The 22,024-nt window shown below is 49.7% G+C and overlaps 1 protein-coding gene across 1 annotated transcript in view; it reads left to right on the top strand.

Annotated features, from left to right (window-relative positions):
• The window catches only part of ADCK1 (aarF domain containing kinase 1), a 123,055-nt gene extending 107,058 nt beyond the window's left edge, over positions 1-15,997 (top strand). The window contains exons 8-11 of the mRNA XM_047080284.1: positions 6,747-6,896; positions 8,042-8,239; positions 13,472-13,665; positions 15,250-15,997. Coding sequence (XP_046936240.1) covers positions 6,747-6,896; positions 8,042-8,239; positions 13,472-13,665; positions 15,250-15,421 — 714 coding nt within the window. The 3' untranslated portion in view covers positions 15,422-15,997. The remainder of the gene's footprint in view (positions 1-6,746; positions 6,897-8,041; positions 8,240-13,471; positions 13,666-15,249) is intronic.
• The last annotated feature ends 6,027 nt before the right edge of the window (positions 15,998-22,024 follow it).

The following is a 22,024-nucleotide window of genomic DNA, read 5'->3' as shown; positions in this document are numbered from 1 at the left end:
TGCCACATTTAGCCAGAACCCCTGGCCGTGCTTCTTCCTTCCAGCAGTTTTAAAACCCATCCCGTCATGCTGGGAGCCGTGAAAGGGTCTCAGCTGTGTCTTTCGGCAGACGTGTATCACGCACCTACTGTGTGCAGGCACTGCGCATCGGTGCTGTACCTGAGGTGGGCACAGCATGTGGGAGAAGGTGGTGCTGGGTGAGGCCTCACTGAGGCTGGGCGCTGTGGTGGGAGGCGCAGAGGGTTTCAAAGTAGCGGCACCCCGGGGTTGTGCCTGGCTCTGCCATTTGTTGGTCAGGTGCCCTTGGGTAAGTTACTTAAACTCTGATTTTCCACCTCTGTGCAGGTGGCGTCACACTGGTACTTACTTCACAGGGTTCTTGTGCAGACTGCGGGCTGTGAAGTTTGTAAAAAAATCATTCATAATTTATGGTATCATTATTCACAGAGGCATGTCTTCCTGAGAATGTTCTTTGCGCCCCCTCCTTTCCGTCTTCCTCTGTTGTCCTGGGTATGTAGACTTGGAAAATGAGTGGTGGTCATCGACTGAGCAAATGGTGACTCCCCATCTGTAAACGCCAGACTGCAGTTAGTCCCCCAGTTTCCCTGTGGTGAATACCACACTCAGTGGACCTCTGGCTCTATGTTAGGAGGTGCTTAGAGGACCAGGGAAGCAAGGCTGAAGAGGCACCAAGGACCCTACTTACTGAAATCACTAGAAAGAAATCATCTCCTCCCATCGTCCACATACAGAACTCCATAACTTGTCAGACCAAATCTTGAGAAGCATAGGGGATGTTAGAGAGATACAGGTGCATGAGACAGGTTCCTGGAGATTTCTCTCCCCAACAGCAGGGGTGTTAGGAGTGGAGTCAGCCTTCCTGGATTCTGGTACCAGCTCTGCTACTTACGAACCATGCTGCCTTGGTGAAGCCAGTCACCCTTTGGAAGCCCCAGCTGCCTCTTGTAAAGTGGGGTGCAGGAGAATAACCCATAGGATTGTTTGATGATTGAAACATGAAGCGTTGGGTGTAGTGCCCACAGCACATGCTCAATAGAAGTTGTTTTTATGCTGGAATTCCAACCCTCAGCCCCCTCTGTGGCACTAGTGGTCAAATAGTTGCGGAAAGAGGAAATGTGTAGGGAAGAAACCCTTTCCCCATTTCTTCTATTGACACAGGTAAGGTGGAAGGATGTGGAAATATTTCTCTGGAGTGCACTGTGCCCAAGGCAGGGGATGTCAGATGTCGACAGCTCTTCCTTAACTGTGTCTTCAATAGTCCTAGCCCCTAGGACTCAGTCCCTCTGGTCGCTGTGATCATTTGAACCTGTCTGGCCGGGAGACCCTTATTGGCCTTGGGGATACTCCCTGTCCTGGCTCTCAGGTGATGTGTAACCCAGAGAAGCTTTTGCCAGGCTCCAAAATTAGAGTAACTCCCCCAGCTGCCTCTAATTAACCCACTCGCCACCTCTGTGGTTGGAGAGGCTCCCCATGTCTTCACATTTAGGGATTTCATCTCAATGTTGGCTCGTCCAAGATGGACCCTCTCCATGGATAGATTTGGCCTCACTGGGCAACAGCAGGTAATCTGAGGTTTATGGGTCCCCAGGGAGGTTCCCAGGGCAGTGTAAGGGTGGAGAGTAAAATTCTGTAGGCAGTGGTCTGGTCTGGTCTTTCAGGCTCTCAAGAAGCCTGGCCATAAACTGACAGAGAGCAAGGAGAGTTTGAATTATTAACCTCTTTATAGTTAATATTGGGCTACTTACGTGATTATTAATATCCTGCAACACCAGCCTCCTCTTTCTTTGAGAGTTCTTGGCCTTGCTTGTATGACACCCCCAAGAACATAAATAGACGTTCCCTTGGGGGTGGGAATAAATTAATCCTTGCAATTATAGAATAATTAAAGCACTTTCAGCCAATTCAAGTTTTGAGAAAAATCCAAAAATAACTCCTTGATTTAAATATTATTTACTAAATTAATTCTTTACTCAGCCTTTTTATAGATTCCTGTTTTTTTTTTTTTTTTTTAACCTCCCCACTGTCAGGGAATAAAGGCATTGAGTAATTACTAAAGTCACTTACATGAATGGACATTCTTTTTACACAGAACAATTAAAAGACTTGTCACTGACTTTTTTTCTAAAAAGAGCTATACTATGGCTTTAGTTAACAGTTTTTTGGTTAGAGAAGCAGTCCTGGATTTCCCTCTGAGACTCTTTTCTCCAAATGGAATGCCTTCTTGGATGCTGTGAGGACCTTCAGAGGGTTTTGCTGCAGCCCCTGCCTTTAGGGGCTTCCCTGTGAGTGGAGGAGGAGTATAGCGAGGTGATTGACAGCTTGTTCCCTGGACCCAGACCACCTGGGTTTGGAGCTTGGTTTCACGAACTGCCGGCTGGGCGGCCAAGCTTCTTTCCTTTTTTATGTATTTCTTCCTCCACTTGTCTCCTACAGAGGATGGCTGTGAGTCCATGGAAAGTGCCTGGAATGGTGCCTGGCACAGAGTGTTAGCTGTTACCATTCTAAGAAGATGGCATTTCCTTGTCTTTATGCAAATGCCACTGTCACAGGGCAGGGGGCAGCCTTAGAGGAACTGAACATTTTTGCAAAGGAGACATACACGTGGCCAACTGGTACATGAAAAGGTGCTCAGCATCACTCGTCGTCAGGGAAATGCAAACCCAAACCACAAGGAGATATCACCTCACACCGGTTGGAACGGGCATCGAGAAGCTAAGAGAGCGAAGTGTTTGTTGGTGAGCATGTGGAGGAAAGGGGACGCTTGTACGCTGTTGGTGGGACTGCAGATTGGTGCAGCCACTGTGGAAAACAGTGTGGAGGTTCCTCTAAAAAGTAAAAATAAAATGACTGTATGATTCAGCAGTTCACTTCTGGGTATATATCTGAAGGAAATTAAATCAGTATCTGGAAGAGATACTTGCATCCCCATGTTCAATGCAGTATTTATATTTGTTTGCTCTTAATCACAAGACATAGCTAAATTATTATGGAAAGGGGATGGGAGAGAGGGTTGTGTGCCCAGCGATGGCCTTAGGTTTCTTCTGGGATCCTCGGTGTCTCTGAGTAAGAGGGGGGCTGGCTGCCATTCTCTGGGCAAAATGGTGCCAAGGAAGTATTTACTGAAACTCTGACAGATGTTAAGAAAAATTACCCAAAATTTAGAAATTAAGGGCAAGAGTGTGCAATGTGTCCTTTCACAGTCCTCCTTGGGTATTGTGCAGGCAGCCCACCGAGGGCTTTTTAATATCTAGAGAAATGTACTTTTGTTTGATTCTGCTGTTGACAATTAATTAGGGGCTCAGACTGAAGTCGTATGTCAACCTGTAGATCTTATCCTGTAGAGATATGCAAATAATTTCTGCCCAGGGGAAAAGATAACCTCAAAGGTTACGATTTCCTTACTGCTCTGTAGAGCAATAACCAGTTTTATATCTAATCCAGGAATCTCAGTCTCTTATTCCTGTTTAAGTTCCCATAAATACCCAGTCCCTCGAAATTCTCTGAACCTGCTCTTTTTATGTGCTCCTCTATTGGCGAGGTGAACAGTCTTTGACATGTATTCATCCTATATTCTTATGAGTTATGTTTTTAGCCTTTTGAAAATGAAACTTTGATCAAAGTGATAATGGTTACGTTTTTTTCTCCAAGTCTTAGATCATAAGCTGCCACATCACAACAAACACATTTGTGTGTCTTCTGTAGTATGAAGCACCTTGAGGTCTATGCAGATCTAGCAGACACATAGTGTATGGTATCGTATATAGTGTGGTATACAAAGTGCTTTCCCAGATGCAGTCACATTTTGACCTTGAATGTCGAGGTTACCCTGGGAGGAAGTAGAGCAGCTGGAATTAGTTCCACTTGACAGCTAGGGGAACTTAGACCCGGACTGAGAAGGCAGGTCACTTGTCCTCGGGTCACCCATGCCATGAGTGGCAGTGCCAAGAGGGCTCCAGAGCAAAGCTGACGGCATAGGCTGGTTTCCCCTCTTGTCTGTCTCTGTTGGTGAAATCTGGTGAAGGTGAACATCAAGAACAGCTCCCAGATGCAAAGACACCCAAGGAGGGGCAGCTGGCTGGGGTGTCGAAATGGAGGGGGCCACTTGATGGCTTTGCCTGCATGTGTATGAGCCTCAGTTGGCAGTGTCTCTTGCTCCTCCTGCTCCGGCAGCAGCTCACTCCTCATGGGCAAGGGCTCCCCCGTCCTGAGTCCCCAGATCCCCGGGGGCTATCTTTCAATGTAGTAATAGGGGGCCCAGAGCGATTAGCAATATTTCAGAGAGCTCAGGGGAGATCATACATCTCCCCATGACAGGTCTGCCCAGACTAAATGAAATGTCATTTCTCTGCTTTTGGCTGGAGTTCTGTCAGCTCAGTCTGGCTGTACTGCTTATCTTGGGCTGATCAGGAGCCCTGATTGGACCTTATATGCATCCTTGACAAATAAAAATGAATTATTACTTAATAAATGCAATTGGTTTGGCAAATGCATCCTTTCAGAGCATGGCTCCATGGAGCTCCGGAGAGCCTAACAAAAGGGCTTCTCAAAAGGGGACTTGCCGGCTCAGCCGGGACCAGCTCCACTGGGCCCGCCTCCGAGGAAACAGAAAATGGTGGCCCTGGGACATCTGACATCTCAGCCTGAGGCTGAGCACCCGACCTGGGGCAAAGTCCTCCCAGGAGTGTTGAGAGGAGTCAGTAAAAACAGGGCTCCCAGGAGGGGTCACTGGGCTCCAAGCACCCGGATGTTCTCACTTGTGAGTGGCACTACTGTTGTTTCCGTTGTACAGAAGCTGAGAGTATCAGCAGCCTGTTTAAGGTCACAGAGTTCACTTGAGAAGTGCAGACGTCATGAGCCTGTGTTACTAGAAGGCTGCGGGGTCACACCTGGCTTGGGTCCTGGCTCCACCTATCTGTAGTCCTTAGCTCTGTATAAGTTGCACCCCGATGAGTCTCAGCTTCTTATCTGCAAAATAGGGATCATAATTGTACCTACATGTAAAGTTGTTATAAGGCTGTCAGCTATTGTAGGGTGATTCTTGATGATTTATTTTGGAGCCAATTACAATTGATTGGGATTCAGAAGAGATGAAGGGGGTTAGGATAAGCATGAAGGCAGGAACCACAGCATCTCAAAAAAACATAGGCAAGGGTTTTATTCATGTTGAAGGCAGAGTCCTATATTCACATGTTTGGCTTATTATTGGCAAGTGGATGCTGAGTAGAACCAGTCTATGGTATGTAAATTATACCTCAATAAAGCCATTTAACAAAATAGAGCCAGTCCTTGCCATCTTAGGAGCTCATAATAGTGAGCTACATGGTCATTAGTCAAATAATGACACAAATAGTGTGCTAGTACCGTGAAAGAATAGTACAGAGTTCTATGAGAGTTTATGCCAGGAGAACCTCATCTAGGCTGGGAGGTCAAGGAAGGCATCCCCAGAAAGGTGATGCTGAGCTGGGGTGGGGAGGAAGACAGGGGTGAACCAGGTGAAGGGAGGGAGGTGGGAGGAAGGCTCTTGGCAGACGGACTATCATGTGCAAAGGTCCTGAGGTAGGAAGGTACAGGGTCATTGGAGAAGAGAAAGAGCACAGACATGACTGTAGTGTCGTGGCATGAGATAAGACCGGGGAGGGAGGCTGGGCCTGGTTGTGCAGGGCTTTGTAGGCAAAGGAAAGGAATTGAACCTTCATCTTAAGACCCTACTTCATGTGTTTCCCACCCGTGGGCCCCAGCTCCTCTCCTCTGGCTAGGACATATTTGCTAGTTACCATGGGGTCCAGCAGGGACTGAGAGAAATGTCAAGGGCAGTGTGTGTCCTGGGGCATCAGCTTTGTGAGTTGAGCCTCTCTTTGTCCTCTGGAAACCCATTGGCAGACCATCTGTGGGCCCAGGTCTGGTGCTATTCAGCAGCTGTTCCCTAGCTGGGAAGAGGCTTTTAGCTTTAATAAAAAGGGAGTAAAGATAAGAAGACCGCCTCGGCATGGAGGGCAGCAGTGACAGGATGATTTAAATGGCCTCTCCAGTGTCATTTCTTCTGTGCAGACATCATAAATCAGATTAGCCCTGGTCTCTGGCGGGGAGGCATGAAGGGAAAGGGGCCTGAAGGAAAGGGGAGCAGGGCTGTGACTCTGGGTCCTCCTGGGCCTCCAGCCCAGAGCTGGTGGGACAGCTCTAGGGGGTGCCAGGGTAACGTATTCCTGATCCACAGCCCTCTAGACCTGCTTGTTGGAGAAGGGGAAGTTGGGATGGTGTCACAACCACTCCAGCTCTCCAGCTCATCTTTAGCTTTGGTGGGAGAATGAAGATCCTGAGAAGAGAATAGGAAAGAGAAGGATTGGGGAAGAGTGGAGGGCAGGGGTTGGGGGTGGGAGTTACAGCCTTTGGGCATGCTTGAAGCAGTGGTTCTACCTCGTTCTATATTATGGTCACCTTGGGAACTTTAAAATAAGTGCTGATGCCTGGGACCACCTCTAACACTTCTGAGTTCTCGGTGATTCTAATATGTGGCTGAAGTTGAGGATAACTGGATTAGAACTCAGCTTCTGTCTTAAACTCAAGAACTATACAATCACAAGCCATTCGTCCCACCATGACCACTCAGGCCCACCCAGCACTGCTGGCCTTCCTCTTGAAAGTGACCAGATTGAGGGGCCAGTGTCGAAGTCTCTGAGATAGGTATCCATGTGGTGTAACTCCCACCTGCCTCCCTTCTCTTTCAGATTTCACGCCACCTGGGAAAAATATACAGCGAGATGATCTTTGTCAATGGTTTTGTGCACTGCGACCCCCACCCTGGCAATGTGCTGGTGCGGAAGCACCCGGGCACAGGAAGGGCAGAGATTGTCCTGTTGGACCACGGGCTCTACCAGGTAGAAGAGGCCTTTTTCACCCAGCCAGTCCAGGGTCTGGTCCTGGGATCAGAGGTTGCTGATCTCCCGATCGGCCACAGACATGGGAGGCAGATATCCAGGGCAGATGGAGAGGCCCTGCCCTACCCCTAGAGCTATTGTTCTGTGTAAGTCACATCATACGAGCTCTCTCCAGTTGAATGAGGTTGGTAATGCTTCCTTTATAGGCTGCTGTGGGGAGTAGATGGGGATATGCCTGGGTATGTGCAGGTGCTTTGTCAGCTGTAAAAACCTTGCTTCCCAGGGAAGCCCAGGCCAGCCCACTGGGAAATGAGCTGCCCTTGGATGAGCTGGAAATTCAGGGTAAGGAGGTAACTCAGCCCCAGGGAGGATGTAATGTGTAGTGGGAAAGAGGGCCAGGAACTGATAGGGGCTGGATACCCCCAGACTCTGTTCTCTGGAACTTGGGACTCATCTGGGTTCAGGTGAGCCATGGTCTCCTGCCTGGAAGTTGGGAAGTTCACTGCCAGTCCTGGGAACCAGGGCCTATCTTGAGTTCATGGCAGATGGTCCTGGGGAGGTTTCCCCAATGACCTCTTACTCTTCCCCTCAGGGCCTTGATCCCACCTCCCAAAATCTTGGCCTCCTTTGAAAGACTTACTGACATTGGGTATGTTGGTTTGAGGTAGGCCAGCTGCTGTCAGACACAGCCCCCCAAACAAATGATGGCCCAGACACAACAGACATCTAATTGTTGTCTCGGGTAGGTGGAGGTGTCTGAAGGCAGGGGCTGACTGAGGCTCTGCCCCACAGGCTTCCCTGGGGGTGGGGGCTCAGAGAAGTATGGTGGGAGAGTTTTTGGCAGCTGGATGTGGAGCTTCTGCCACATTCCATTGGTCAGAGCTCGGGCAGAGGGCCACATCCAAGTAGGAGGGAGGCGGGGAATATGATTTTAGTGGGCAATTGGTAGCTTCTGGCCCTCAAGACCAAGGCTGGCCAGATAGTAGCTTTGAACTTGGGCCTTCAGGGATGGCTGAACTTTGGGAGAGAAGCAGATGTCATGCCCTAATTCCCCGGTCTTCCCCTTCAGTGTGATCATACCAGCCAGGGTCTAGGTCTTCTGTGGGGAAAGGAGGCTCAGGTCCTGCCACATTGTCCCCACACAGGTGCTCACGGAGGAGTTTCGGCTGGATTACTGCCACCTCTGGCAGTCGCTGATTTGGACTGACATGGAGAGAGTGAAGAAGTACAGCCAGCGCCTGGGAGCCGGGGACCTCTACCCCTTGTTTGCCTGTATGCTGACGGCCCGGTCTTGGGACTCGGTCAACAGGGGCATCAGCCAAGCTCCGGTCACCGCCACTGAGGTGGGTGGTCCCCTCCTGGCCCTGTCTTCTCCTGAATGCAAGGGGTGGGGCCAGGGATGGTCTTTGGACCCCTGCCAACCCAGGGCCTGAGGTTGTGGGCTGGTGGGCTGTGGCAATGGGACTGTGGGCAGCACTGGAGATATACTGGAGGAGAAGCTGCAGCCCTGGATGCAAGGAGGGAGAGGAAACGGTGTCTCACTGTATCCCTCCTGGCCTTACAAACCTGGTCGTGTTGACTGTATAATCCAGACTGCTGTGGCTTTTGCTCCAACATGCTCACATGAGATTTCAGGCTTCCACCAAGTTATCCTCCAAGACTTCTAGAAATCCCTAGGGACTGTCTCATCGATAAGTCTAGTTCCACTTGAGCTGTCTCCTTCTGGGCACGGTCTCCCATTGCAAACTTCCTGTAGGGCTCCCTACTGGGGAGAGCACCTCAGTTCCCCACGCGGCCACTTGTCCCATTGTTCTCCCTGAGTGTGTAGCGAAAACAGCTTTGTAGTTCATTTCTCTGTTGGATCTAGATGAGATTCCCATGGAATCTGGGCTGAGACTGGTCCTAGGAACCCCTCCTCCCTGTACTCACTGCCACCTCCCTCCCAGGCTTCTCATTCTCTCATGGAATTGGCTTCTGTCTTCCCAGCTTGCTGGACCCATGCACACTTGCCCATAGCTGTGTGGGGATGGGCTTAGGCTCAGCCGAGGCCCCTGCTCAAGGTTCTGCTTGTGCAGTCAGATAGACCTGGATTCTAGTTGCAGATCCTGCTCTTCCTGGTGGCATGGCCTTGGATGGTTCTTGCCACCTCTTGGAGATTCACAGTCCTCCCTAAGCTGCCTTGTGATGGGGGCCTTTAGGAATGGCTGGATGGAATCTCAAATGTCGTCACCAAAGAGACCACCTCTCCTGTCTCTTGGCTCTGCTTTCCTGCAAATTGACATCATTCCCCCTCAAGCTTGGTGGCAGCATTGACTGCCAGCTGCCCCAGGCTTGTGTGGCTTTAAAGCTCATTATCTTGGAAGTGAGACCATCTCCTTCCTTTGTTAAATAGGGATGATAATTTCAGGGATGCTTTATTGATAATGCATGTAAAGTGCCTGCCCATAGTTCCTGAAGTTTGTTCATTGAACAAACATTTGTTTTTGCTGGAACCTAAACTAGGTGCTGGGGATCCAAAGATGAACAGACAGGCCTTCCATGTAATTTGCACTGTGATTGAGGGAGACAGACAGTAAACAAGTGAACAAACAGGTAAATGGAATAATTGCAGGTTACGGGTACAGGAGGCAACAGGTGGGGTGAGTAATGGGGGTGCTGTAGACTGGGTGCTCAGAGATCTTGCTGGGAGCTGACATCTGAGTTCTGGAGGACAAGAGAAGCAGCAGCCAAGGCAGAGCTTGGAGAAAGCATTCCAGGCAGAGGGCACACGATGCCACAGAGCAGGAGGAGAAAGCGTCAGCATGGTCTGGATTGTGGGGAGGTGGGTGCTGGAATGGGAAGAATTTGGGGTGCTGGGCAGAGAGAGCATCACACGGGGTCTCATAAGCCATGGGAAGAGGTTCGGATTAGTTCTCAGTACCAAGCAAAGCAGGTGTCAAGCAGGAGAAGGATGTGCCCAGAGTTGTTACTTTAAGTACCTCTCTGGACGGGGCAGGATGAGCACAGGGGCAGTCGGTCAGGAGGCTGGAGGTGAGGGGGGTGCAGACCTCACTAGGGGCAGCAGAGCTGGAGGGAAGCAGATGGAGCCAGGGTGTACTTTGGATGGAAGATTGGGAGGCCTTTCTGTCAACTTGGGTGTGGAGAGGAGGCAAAGGGCGGGGAGTCAAAGTTGCATCCCAATGTGTTGGGGTCAGGCGTAGGGTAGGGGGTGAAGCTACTTCCTGGCATAGGGAAGACTGGGAAGGACATAGTTAGGGGGCAGGAGACAGTAGTTAGAGCATTCAGATGGAGGTGTCATGGGCAGCCAAGCTTGGAGCTCCAAGAACGAGTCCAGGCTCAAAATACAAATTTGAGAGTTCTCAGGGTATACTTGGTATTTAAAGCCTCAGAGATGGGTAAGATTGCATGGCGCACAGTAGGTACTTGGTGTATCATATGTTTTTTTTTTTAATTTAAAAATCTTGTTTTTGTTTTTGAGAGAAAGAGCACGAGTGGGGGGAAGGGCAGAGAGAGAGGGAGACACAGAATCCGACATAGGCTCCAGGCCCTGAGCTGTCAGCACAGAGCCCTATGCAGGGCTTGAACTCACGAACCATGAGATTGTGACCTGAGCCAAAGTTGGACTGAGCCACCCAGGTGCTCCTGATATGTGTTCTTATGAATTACTCACTTATAAAGACTCAGCATAAATGCTATGTATTAGTCTGCTTGGGTTGGTGTAGTAGAATACCACTGATGAGGTAGCTTGAGCAACAGAAATCTATTTTCTCACAGTTCTGAAGACCAGAAGTCCAAGATCAAGTTATCATCAGGATTGGTTTCTGGTGTAGCCTCTCTTCCTGGCTTGTAGACAGCTGCCTTCTCGTCATGACTCACACGGTCTTTCTTCCATGTGTACATGCTCCTGGCTTCTCTTCCTCTTCTCTGAGGGACATCAGTCCTATTGGGTTAGAATATAAAGTCACACTTCACCCTTATGAAGTCACTTAATTTTGTTGACCTCTTTGAAGGCCTTGTCTCCAAATATAGTCACACTCGGGTTAGGACTTCAACATATTGATTTGGGACACAATTCAGTCCATAGCACCAGCCAGGAAGCTCCTGTTCATCACCTTTGCCAAACATGGCCCCTTAATACTTGTATCACTCACATACACGCCATCTTAGACTCTGAGAGTGGCTGTTTGTATACCTCTGTGAATTCTCCAGCTAGGTGGTGAGTACCTGGAGGGCAAGAATCCTTTCTTGCACATCTTTTTATAAAGGCCTGCAGTCCTGGAACCACATCTAACAGAGAGGTATTGGTGTAGGTTCTGGAGACATGGAATCCATTTCCTCACTTTGGACGAAAACCCAGAGAGAGAATAAACTTAGCTGCTCCAGACCAGCCCCAGCCCAGTCTCTGAGATGTAAGGGTTCCATTTTTCTGAGTCTTAGTCTTATTGAGAATGAGTGTAACCTCCAACATTGTGTCAGGGTAGATGTTTTTCCAACTAAAAGTGGCTTAAACATTTAAGCATTTATTTTCTTCATAACAAGAAGCCTGGAGGTGTGTGGGTCCAGGTTGGTTAACTGAGTAGATCAGCAATTCAGGGCTCTGGGCTAACTCTCGTGGTTCTAAGATGACTGTGGCAGTTACAGGCTTCACACCTTTATGCCCTGATTGATGTCCAGAGGTGGGAATTAGGGGCCATTTCTTCTCATATATTGTTCCTTAACAAGAAAACCTTTCCCAGAGGGTTCAAAAGACTCCCCCCTAGGTCAATTGGCCAGAATTGTGTCTCATGTCTATGCCTGAGCCAATCACTTGGCAGAGGCATTCCGCTCAGGGCACACCATGGCTGAGATCAATCAAGATCCCCCACCCTGGGGCTAGGGAGGGGCTCACCTCCCTGATAACATGGCCCCAAGGGGTCAAGCGAACAAAAATGGGGTTCTTTTGAGAAAGGAGAATGAGGAATGGCTGTTGGGTAGGCACCCAACAGAGTCTACTGCAGACACTTACCATCAGGATAGTCCAAGCTTGAAGAGATGCCCCCTAGAGGGAGCCTGCATGGGTGCAGGTGCTCTGAGAGGGGCTGTCTCCATCCAGGTCAGTCCCGACCTTGCTGAGGGGGTCCCTGTGGTGAGCAAGGCCTTGATCTGGCCTTAACCCTCAGGCAGGGTGGCCTGTAGCTATGGTGGGAGGCGGTGGGGAGACAGACAGCCTCAGTGTCTGGCTTGGTGTTGAGATGTTCCAGTCTGATAGCTCCTGCCTGAGGGACATTTCGAGTTTCACAGCTACTCAGTTATCAGCAGTGCGCACGTATTCCAGAAAGGGCTGAGAGTCCTGCTTTTGCTGCAGAAGGCGGCCGCGTGGGGAAGCCTTTGGCAGCATTGCTGCGCCCCTTGTCATGACTTGGATTAGCACCAAGCATCTGCCCGATCCTTATCTCTGCTGTCCCTCTTGGTCAGACTGGGAGGTGGGCCCAGGGGGCCTCAGCATTCCCAGTTTTTAGGTGAGGACCCTGGGTTCTTAGAGATGAAAGGACTTGCCCAGGGTCGGGGTCCCCGCTGTGAGGTGAGAGGAGGCAGATCCTGGTGGTGGTGGTGGCCTGGGCTCTGCAAGGATTCCAACCCTGACTTACCACTTACTAGCTGTGGCCCGCAGGCAGGTTGCCTAACTTCTCAGTGCTTTGGTTTCCTTTTCTCAAACGGGGGTGATACATTTACCTGATAGGGTCATCGTGAGGATTAAATGAGCTAATGCCTGCAGCCATTTTCTCTGGAGATTGAGAAGAGGTCAGAAGTGCACCATCATGCTCAGGGCTCTGGCTGGGGGCAGGTGTTTGCGCAGAGCCCTGCAGAATTCAGGGGCAGGGAAAGAAGCCAGACCTCACACTCAGACACCAGCATGGGGTAAGCCCTGGCTCCTGCTCTTTGGGCAGCGGGACCTCAAGCACTGAGTGGGCGGCGGGGCTCTGGGTGTGTCTGGTGGGGCACAGAGTCAGGCAGGGGATAGAGCTAGACTTTGGAGTTGGGTTGGGGTCAGGAGCTGAGGTCTATGAACTGCACCAGCCTGGGCTTGGCTGAAGGGATGGGGGACATGACTCAGCTGGCACCAGCTTCCAGGGCTCCTTCCAGGCCTGTCATCAAATTGGTGGCCAGTGAGAAAAGCCTTGGTTCACCTCACATGGGTGAACCCTTGGGCCAAGAGGCTAGCTAACTCCAGCCTCATCAAATGGCTGATGAGGAAGTAGACTTCCTGCCCCAGTCAGTACTGGCTCGTGGGCTTAGAGGATCGGTATTGGTGACCTTGGGGAGCCAAGAACGGCAGAGGTCCTGTCGATGTGCTCCTGTACTGCATCCAGTGCTAGGCCAGAAGTTGGGGTGAGACGTCATATCCAGGTTTGTCAGACTACAAAGCCCCCGTGTTAAGCTTCCTTCTGGGGAGCTCCCTCGTGGCACCGAGTCAGCCATATGCTAGAAGATCCCTTCTGGAGCCTCCTTGCAGCCCCTCAGCCATAGGCACCTACCACCCTGAGCCCCACTTCCCACACCAACTCTCCATGTCTGTCTCCCTGTTGCTGCTTCAGGACTCGGAGATCCGCAACAATGCCGCCAACTACCTCCCCGAGATCAGCCAGCTCCTCAACCACGTGCCTCGCCAGATGCTGCTCATCTTCAAGACCAATGACTTGCTCCGTGGGATTGAGGCTGCCCTGGGCACCCGGGCCAGTGCCAGCTCCTTCCTCAACATGTCGCGTTGCTGCATCAGAGCGCTGGCCACGTGAGTGTGGGCTCTGGCCTCTCCTTCCCTCCTAGCTCCCTGACCTGCTCCAGGGCTCTCATTTGCCTCCACTTTCTCCTACCAGTCCCCAGGGCCTTGCCTGAGCTCCCTAGTCTGCACCTGTCCTTGGAGGAAAAGTTAGGGGCAGGAGACAGCTCCAGTGAATTCGCTGATTCCGGGCTGTGTTTTTGGGCGGTCCAGAGAGCCACCTGTACTTTAAAATATGTGGATTTTAGGACCTCACCCTCCTAGTCAGGCTTTCCAGGTAATTTTTTTTTAATTTTTAAAAATGTTTTATTTGTTCTTGAGAGAGAGAGAGAGAGAGAGAGAGAGCGCAAGCGCATGAGCAGGGGAGGAGCAGAGCGAGAGAGGGACACAGAATCCAAAGCAGGCTCCAGGCTCTGAGCTGTCAGCACAGAATCCAACATGGGGCTCTAACTCACAAGCCATGAGATCATGACCTGAGCCAAAGTCGGACGCTTAGCCAACTGAGCCACCCAGGCACCCCTAGGTGATTCTTACCTTCGCTAAAGTTTGAGATGCTTTCTGAGAGTCTCAGTCCCATCCAAGTGTCCCCTGGGCTTGGAATCAGGACACCCTGATGCATGCATCCCATCTCTAACTGGTCCCAGGACCCGTCTCCGCAGGATCGGCTAAGCGGCAAGGCCAATGTTCTTTTCCCTGCACGTGTGGCCCTGACTCAGGGAAGTGTCACCAGCAGGCTCACTTGGGATATCAGATCTTTTTAGATGCCTCAGTGCCCTTGGAGTATTGGTGAGGGAGGGAAGGTGCTTCCTCAGGGAGGTATTGCTAGAGAAGTGAAGGTTCTAGGCCTTTCTCCCTGAGTGTGCAGATACATGGTAATGGCCATGCTCTGGCTGAATTTTCTCTTCTGAGAGAGGAGGCCTAGACTGGTGTCAACTCCCATCCATCCAGTGCAGGGAATGGGTCATTTTGGCAAATTGATGAAGGGAGTGTTGACCACATACATCATGCAACCATGATCAGATATTGAATTAGATTATAGCAAAATAGACTGCACACAGAAAGGTCTGAGCATGATTTATTCTTTGAGGGCTCTGGGAACCAAGTCTTAAAGGGTCATTATCATAGCACCAATTTTTGTCATGTTCTTTTGTTAGTGCAGAAGGGGTTGAGCTGGGTTGAATCCATACTGGCCTCAGCCTCTCAGGGCCACCTGACCTAGTTTCCAGGTGATTCAGTCTCAGAAAGTTTGGGAAAGCTTTTATACTGAATTTGGGGAATTCAGGATTAGCATATATTTACTAACCTTCCAGAAAAAGGGACACATTGGAATGTTCTACCCAGTGGGTCCATTAGATCTTTGATGCCCTGTGAAACCGCTGCTTTTATTACCCCACTTATCTGGAAAGTTCCTTTGGAGTAGTTGAGTCCCTCTGGTCTCTGGGTGGGTGGGCAGTGCTATGATCATGTAACCAGGAGTTATCCGCTAGGGCAGGGGCCTGGTAAGTTGACTAAGTCAGGATCTTCTGTTGTTGTGATACTGAGTGCTTCTTGCCTCTTTATCTCTTGTTCTCTCCTCCCTTCTTGTCTGTCCTGCAGGCACAAGAAGAAGAGTACCTGTTCGTCCTTCAGAAGGGCCCAGATCTCTTTCAGCGAGGCCTTCAACTTATGGCAGATCAACCTTCATGAACTCATTCTGCGTGTGAAGGGGTTGAAGCTGGCCAGCTGGATCTTGGCCTTTCTTTGCTGGCTGTTGCCCACTCCATACTGAGTGGACTTGCTGTCCCCTTTCCCTTTCCAGTGTGATTCTGGTGGGCAAGTTGACTTTTCACTCCACTCCTCTGTCATGTCTCCACCCAGGTGCCCTATTTCTGTCACATGGTGGCCTGGGGCCCCATGATCATTGTCCATGGCACCACTATACTTCACACCTCTGGAATCCCTCCCCTATGCTGTAGCCCTTGTCTCTGGGCCCGCAAGCTGTCCCCTGCAGTAGGCTTCTCCCCTGATGCAGGGAGATGGCCCACCACTCTAGGTGGGTGCCATGGGGCTGGATGTCACCCTACTCCGGTAACAACTCCTGTTGTCAGGATGGACCATGAATCCCACTGACTTCCTACATGAATTCCTACATTTAACTTGTGGGCACTTTGATTTTGTTGGAAAAGAGCATTGTTTCTGATCTTGCTGGGAACAGATTCCCTCTCCTTGTCCTGTCACTCCCCAGAGGTGTTGCGCCTGAGCAAGGTGGCTCGGCATCCGGGGCATGAGTTCACTGCTGTCACGGTGACCCCTTTGGTATTTTATGTACTGTGTTTCAATAAAACCCCTTGAGGGTTGCAGGGAAGGGCTTTGTTGATGGGATTTTTATTCTAGGTTGGGGGTGAGTCCGCATTGGCCGTTAGGTAACAGTGGACCTGGGTGCCTTGTGCCACTGTGTTCTGCTTGGCATCTTGCCCCTGTCATCCTTCCAGCCTTTCCCTGTGTGACCACTTCCTGCCGCATGTAGGCTTTTCTTACTTTCCAAGACTCTGACGCTTTGGTCAGAGGAGTTAAGAAGCCCAAGGCCAAGAACTCAGAGGCTCATCTGAAACCTCTGCCTTTGGTTTCTCTGGGTTCTCCACCTGCTTTGTTCTACTCATTGCATCCTGACTTAGCCCTTCGGCTCCTCATTTGACGCCCTCAGTCCTGGAGACTGTAATGTAAGCCTCAGTCACTGTGGCTAGGGTTCCACTCTGGAGCCTCCTTGTCTCCTGTCTGGACTCCATGCTTCCATCTGTTGCCCACGGCCAGGGCTGCCCCGCCCCCACTCAGTCATCTGCTCCTGTTTCTGGGTCATCCCCAAAGTCCTGCTCTAACTCCAGGTCCCTGAGAGACTCCACATTTGGCAGGTCCTACTATTACCGAGCACCTGTGCTCACCGGCAGCAATTGTGTTTGAGTGTCTCTGATCTTACTTCATCCCATTCACAGGGGCAGAAAACCCCTGAATCCAACTCTCATCTTCTCTTTGTTCACAATACAACAAGCAGGTTTTCCGCTGACCAGAGATGATTTTCAATCCCTTTATTTCCTGAAAGAATTAATTGTTCTTAGTGACCAGTTGGATGCACCCGGGGACCTGGGAGAATAATTTGCAAGATCTGTTATTAATCATGAGGATGCATGCTGCATATTATATTTTATGGTGTCTTTTATAGCCACTGAAGTAAATATATAATGTCCTTTTTGTTCAAGGTAATGGTTACTTCTCACTTTTAGTTTAATGGTTGGCTCCCTCCTGCCCTGGGATCTAAAACATCAGCATATTGCCAGTGGGCCCAGCACCCAGAACAATTATCCAGGGAGAGTAGAGAATCTGGGAGGGTTTGGGGTATAGGGAAGTTTGAAAATAGGAGGAAAGTTGGCTGATGATTATTGAGTGCCTTCCATGGGGAGAGACCATGCTAGGCTCTTTGTAAATAAATTACATCATTAAATTGTCCTGTCAGCTCTACGAGGGGGAGAAGTCATTAGTCTCATCTTCCAGAGATGAGGACCAAGGCTCAGAGAGGTTGACCTACTTCCCTGAAGTCACAGAGCTGCTAAATGGTGGTCCATTGTGGAACTCCATTCCGCAGTGCTGTAGTTCTAAATCACACTCACTCTTTGGCCTGTCATATGTGCCCGAATGGAGTCTCAAAAACTTTGATTTCAGAGGGAATTGGATTTTCAGTTGAGATAGGAGAGTCCAGCATGTTCCCTGGGGCCTGAGGCAGGGTGGATCTGGACCACTGCGGCCTGCATGCAGTTCTGACACTGACCACCCAGAGCTAGTGCGGAGTCCAAAGGCTTCAGGGCATAGAGCCTTTGAGACTCATGTCAGGCACAAGCCGCAGGTTTGGAGCTTCGCCGGGCCACATGAACTTCTGACCGGCTGACTACAAATTTGGGTGTCCCCATACCCACCCTCCCACCCCCAAATTCTATAATTTGCTAGAATGACTCACAGATCTCAGGAAAGCAAGATACTTGTGATTACAGTTTTATTATAAGGGATACAAATCAGGACCAGCCAAATGAAGGGACATGTAAGGCAAGGTCTAGGAGGATCCTGAGTGAAAAGCTGCCACGGCCTCTCCCCTGGGGTCAGGCATGTCGCCCTCTCAGCGTATCCGTGTGTTCACTGAGCTTCAGTGTGCAGAGTTTTTCTCGGTTTCCTTGCATAGACACGATTGAATCGTTGATCACATGATTGAACTCTGTCTCCAGCCCTCCTTTCTCCCCACTCCCTGGAGAAAGTGGGCTGATCTTGCCCTCACCCTGGGCCATCTAGTAAAAACCCGGGTGTGATACAAGGGACACACTCTGAAAAGGATACTCCTATCACCGAGGAATTCCAAGGAGTTACAGTTACCTTCCCAGAAGCCGGGACAAAGACCAGACAGATTATTATATAATAGCTACTCTGTTGTCTTCTTGTCCTGTGCCCTTGACCCGAGGTATACCTGTATGGACTGACCGCTGGCCTGTGTTTTCTGCTCGGCCTGGGTGGAGCCATATCTGGAGCCCAGAACTGTAGGAGATCATTCTGTCTCCATCTCTATTCCGCGGTTCAGCGATAGCATGGCTGAGTTTCTATGTAGGACCTTGCTCTGATCCCTTCTCTGTGGAACTTGCCGTAAATTGATTTGGGTTTGATGCTTCCCAGTAAAATCCTGTGACGGTTTTTTCTCCCAGCAGCGACAGTGTGTCAGGAAATCACCAGCTCACTCTGAAGAATGTTTTACCTTTTAACACTTAAATTCTTATTCAGTTTAGGTGTTGGCTTCTTTGATTTCGGCAACATGGATATTTCCTCCTGCTTCCTCTTTTCGGTGGAGTAGAGAGAAATTCCAGCTCTATGGCCATGTGGTCTACATCCTCTCAAGTATGTGCTCAGTTCTTAGCAAGTTCAGAATCCTGGCTTGTAGTAAGTGCTAAATAAACATGATAAACATGTAAGTATTTTCTTTTTCAAATTTTTGAGAGAGAGAGAGAGAGAGAGAGAGAGAGAAACAGAGAGGGAGACACAAGATCCAAAGCAGGCTCCAACCCCTGAGATGTCAGCACAGGGACTGACATGGGGCTTGAACTTGTAAACCACGAGATTGTGACCTGAGCCGAAGTTGGACACTTAACTGACTGAGCCACCCAGGTGCCCAACATGCAAGTATTTAGAATTTCAGAATACTTTATCTTCAGGGCTCCTGAAATCCGTACATTAAAAATACACTACATGTGTCGCTCATCCCCTGCATAAGGAATATTGCCTTGTCCGATAGCCAGGTTAATTTCCACAGAGCTCCAAGCCTGTTCCCAGGCCTCCAAGAATGTGAACAGCCAATGAATGACCTCTCAGAGAGCCAAAGTGGTTCCTAGAGGCACCTGAGCAAATCCTTAGAGGCAGGACTCATTGGGAGGTTGAGAATTACCCTCAGTGTAAGCAACTGAGAGAAGAGGTAAATGGAGCCGTGCAAGTGACACTTGGGGCTGACGTAGTTTCCAGGTATAGCCATGAGGGCCTAGGGTCTAAAAGTTGGGAACTGGTAAGGGGTCAAGATCTTAGTAGGCAGGACAGACAAGTCCACAGAGAGTGGCATGTTCTTTGCAGCCTGACATTTTGGGACGGTGGTGTTTGTTGGGCTGGATCAGGAAGGCCTGTATTCAACAAGAGGCCTTGAATGCCAGGTGTCCTGGTACCCACTGCTTGCAGGTAACTGGCCAAAGGGAAACTGCAGGAGGCCCAGTCTCCTCAGCCTTAAATCTATAAACATTTTGGTAAAAGCTCGTTAGTTCAAAAAGGCTATTCTCACCTCCTCTCTTCCCTCCTTCCTGTAAAGTAAAGCCTCTTATGAAGCTGCACAGACTGGCTTGGCACTCTCTCCTTTTTTGGAGGAAAGATGAGGTCAGTCCTCAGCAGAGTACATGTTAAACCTTGGGTTAGCTGTGATGTCCATTTTCCTGTGGTGAGTGCCTCCTGGCCTGCTTTCTCTGGAGGCTGCCTCAGCCGTGCCATCAGCCAGGTCACTGTGCCCCTGGCAGGCACTGCTGGGGGCAGAAAACACTCTGCTCAGTTCTGCCTTCAGCTTAACAGTTGCATGGTTCTGTCGATGTTTCTTCCTGTTTTTCTTTTTCCCATATGTGAGAGGCAAGGACAAGCTCTTAAGACTGGTGAAGTGCTAGGTAGGAAGCCCTTGACCTCTGCCTTTTCAGCTCCCATGACTTCATCCCCTCTCCCTGCACTTTCATTCTAGAACAGCGTGTCTCAAAATTTTGTGTAACAACCATTAGAACACAGGATTCTGACTCAGTGGGTTTGGGGCCTGAGAGTCTGCATTTCTATCAAGCTCCCAGGGGATCTCTTGCTGCTGGTCCACAGTGCACACTTTGAGCTGCAAGGACCTAGATGGTTCTGAAGATGTGGTTCTGCCCCGGCAGCCGCAGCATAACCTGGGAGCTTACTGGAAACGCAAATTCTCAGCCCCCACCTCAGATTTGCTGAATCGGAAACTCTGGGGCAGGGCTCAGCAATCTGTTTTAATAAGCTCTCCAGGGAATTCTGATGCACATGCTCATGGTTGCAATCTCGGGTCTATAGTTCACAACCCTACCTGCACACTGGAATCACCAGGAGAGAGCTTTGAATGCCCAAGATTCTGATTGAATTGCTTGAATGAGGGCCAGACATTTTTTATTTTTTTTTGTATTGTTTTTATTTAAAAATTTTTATTGTTTATTTATTTTTGAAAGAAAAAGCGTGAGCTAAGACAGGGCAGAGAGAGAGAGAGAGAGAGAGAGAGAGAGAGAGAGAGAGAGAGGAGCACAGAGGATCCAAAGCGGGCTCTGTGCTGACAGCAGACAGCCTGATGCGGGACTTGAACTCATGAACCTCGAGATCATGACCTGAGCCGAAGTTGAACACTTAACCGACTGAGCCACCCAGATGCCCCTGGTTTTTCTTGGGGTGAGACTAGGATAGGATGAGGGCTCCTGTGTGTGGGCTGTGGTTTCCATAATTTGAACTTTTCCACTAGTATCAATGGAGGAAACACTTGGGCTTTCATATCAGTTTGCGCAGACTTGTGGCCAAAAGGAAAAGAGAAAGGTGGGGCTTAGAAGCTGTCAGAGTAACCTCAAAAATGGAGTCAGACTCTCCCCTAAGAAAATCCAACAAGCTGAGGATAGCCCACCAGAAAGATGGAAGGATCCTGGGTCTTAGATGAACCCCTGCTAAGGCCCCTTGCTAAGTAGTGAGTGTGGTCATGTGTATTCATAAGAATAAACATGATAAATATTTGTTGGAGAGATTAATGTGAATGGGGTTCTTTTAGAGTATGGGGAGGCCTTCTTCTGAGCGTTCTTTAATAAAATGCTCCCTACACCCATGCCTTAAGGGTGGTAGTCAGGAGCCCCATGCCAGGTCATGGTGATGCTGACCACTGAGTGGCTTAAAACAACGTACAAGTTCGTTATTTTACACTTCTGGAGGTCAGAAGCCAAAAAGCAGGGCATCAGACAGGCTGCATTCTTTCTGGAAGCTCTAGAGGAGGATTCTTCTCCAATTTGTAGAAGCTGCCTGTATTTCTTGGCTCATGGCTGTATCACGTGTACCTCTTCTTCCTTTGTTGTGGCTTTCTCTGACTCTGACCCTCCTACCTGCCTCTTATAAGTACCTTGTAACTACTTAACCACCCCCAAGGTAATTCAGGAATCTCTCCCCATTCTCAAGTCTTAATCACCCCTGCAAATACTTTTGACCACCATGTAAAGTCACATTTCCAGGTTCCAGAGACTAGAAAGCACACCTCTTGGGGGAGGGGGAAATACTATGCTATCTACCACGCAATTGAATTCTGTGGGTAGGCTTGGGAATCCTAAGGTAGACTTTGTTCTGAGTAGAAGAATTAGTTATCAATAAATGATAAAATATTAGCAATAATAATAGCTAATTTTGAGCCCTGACCATGTGCTGGCCTTGGATTTGATTTCACTTAATTTACATGATAACCCAATGAAGTCTAGGGGCCACTATTATCCCGTTAGTACAGGTGAGTAAACTGAGGCACAGAGGGCTTAGGTTGCTTGCTAGAGGCACACAGGCAGTGAATGGTGGAGGCAGGTTCTGAACCAAGGTGGTCTGCGGCCAGAGCTTAGGCTCTCAACCTCTGACTTTCCATTTTCTTCTGTAAGAGTAGACTGTTTCCACCAAGCCTGCGAAGAAGTTGGACCCTCCCTGCCTTCCCACAGCCTCCTCAGTCTGGAGCTGGGGAGGCTCTCGCAGTGGGTTCAGCTGGGCAGGGACACCCTGTGAACAGCCATCTCTCTGTGGAGGGTAGGCCTGTGTGGCCCGGAGC

This window comes from Lynx rufus, unplaced genomic scaffold, assembly GCF_022079265.1.
Source record: "Lynx rufus isolate CCGP_SWC_20201006 ecotype Redwood Valley unplaced genomic scaffold, mLynRuf1.p SCAF_17, whole genome shotgun sequence".
NCBI lineage: Eukaryota > Metazoa > Chordata > Mammalia > Carnivora > Felidae > Lynx > Lynx rufus.
The sequence above is the reverse complement of the archived record's forward strand: the minus strand, read 5'-3'. Positions and strand labels throughout refer to the sequence as shown.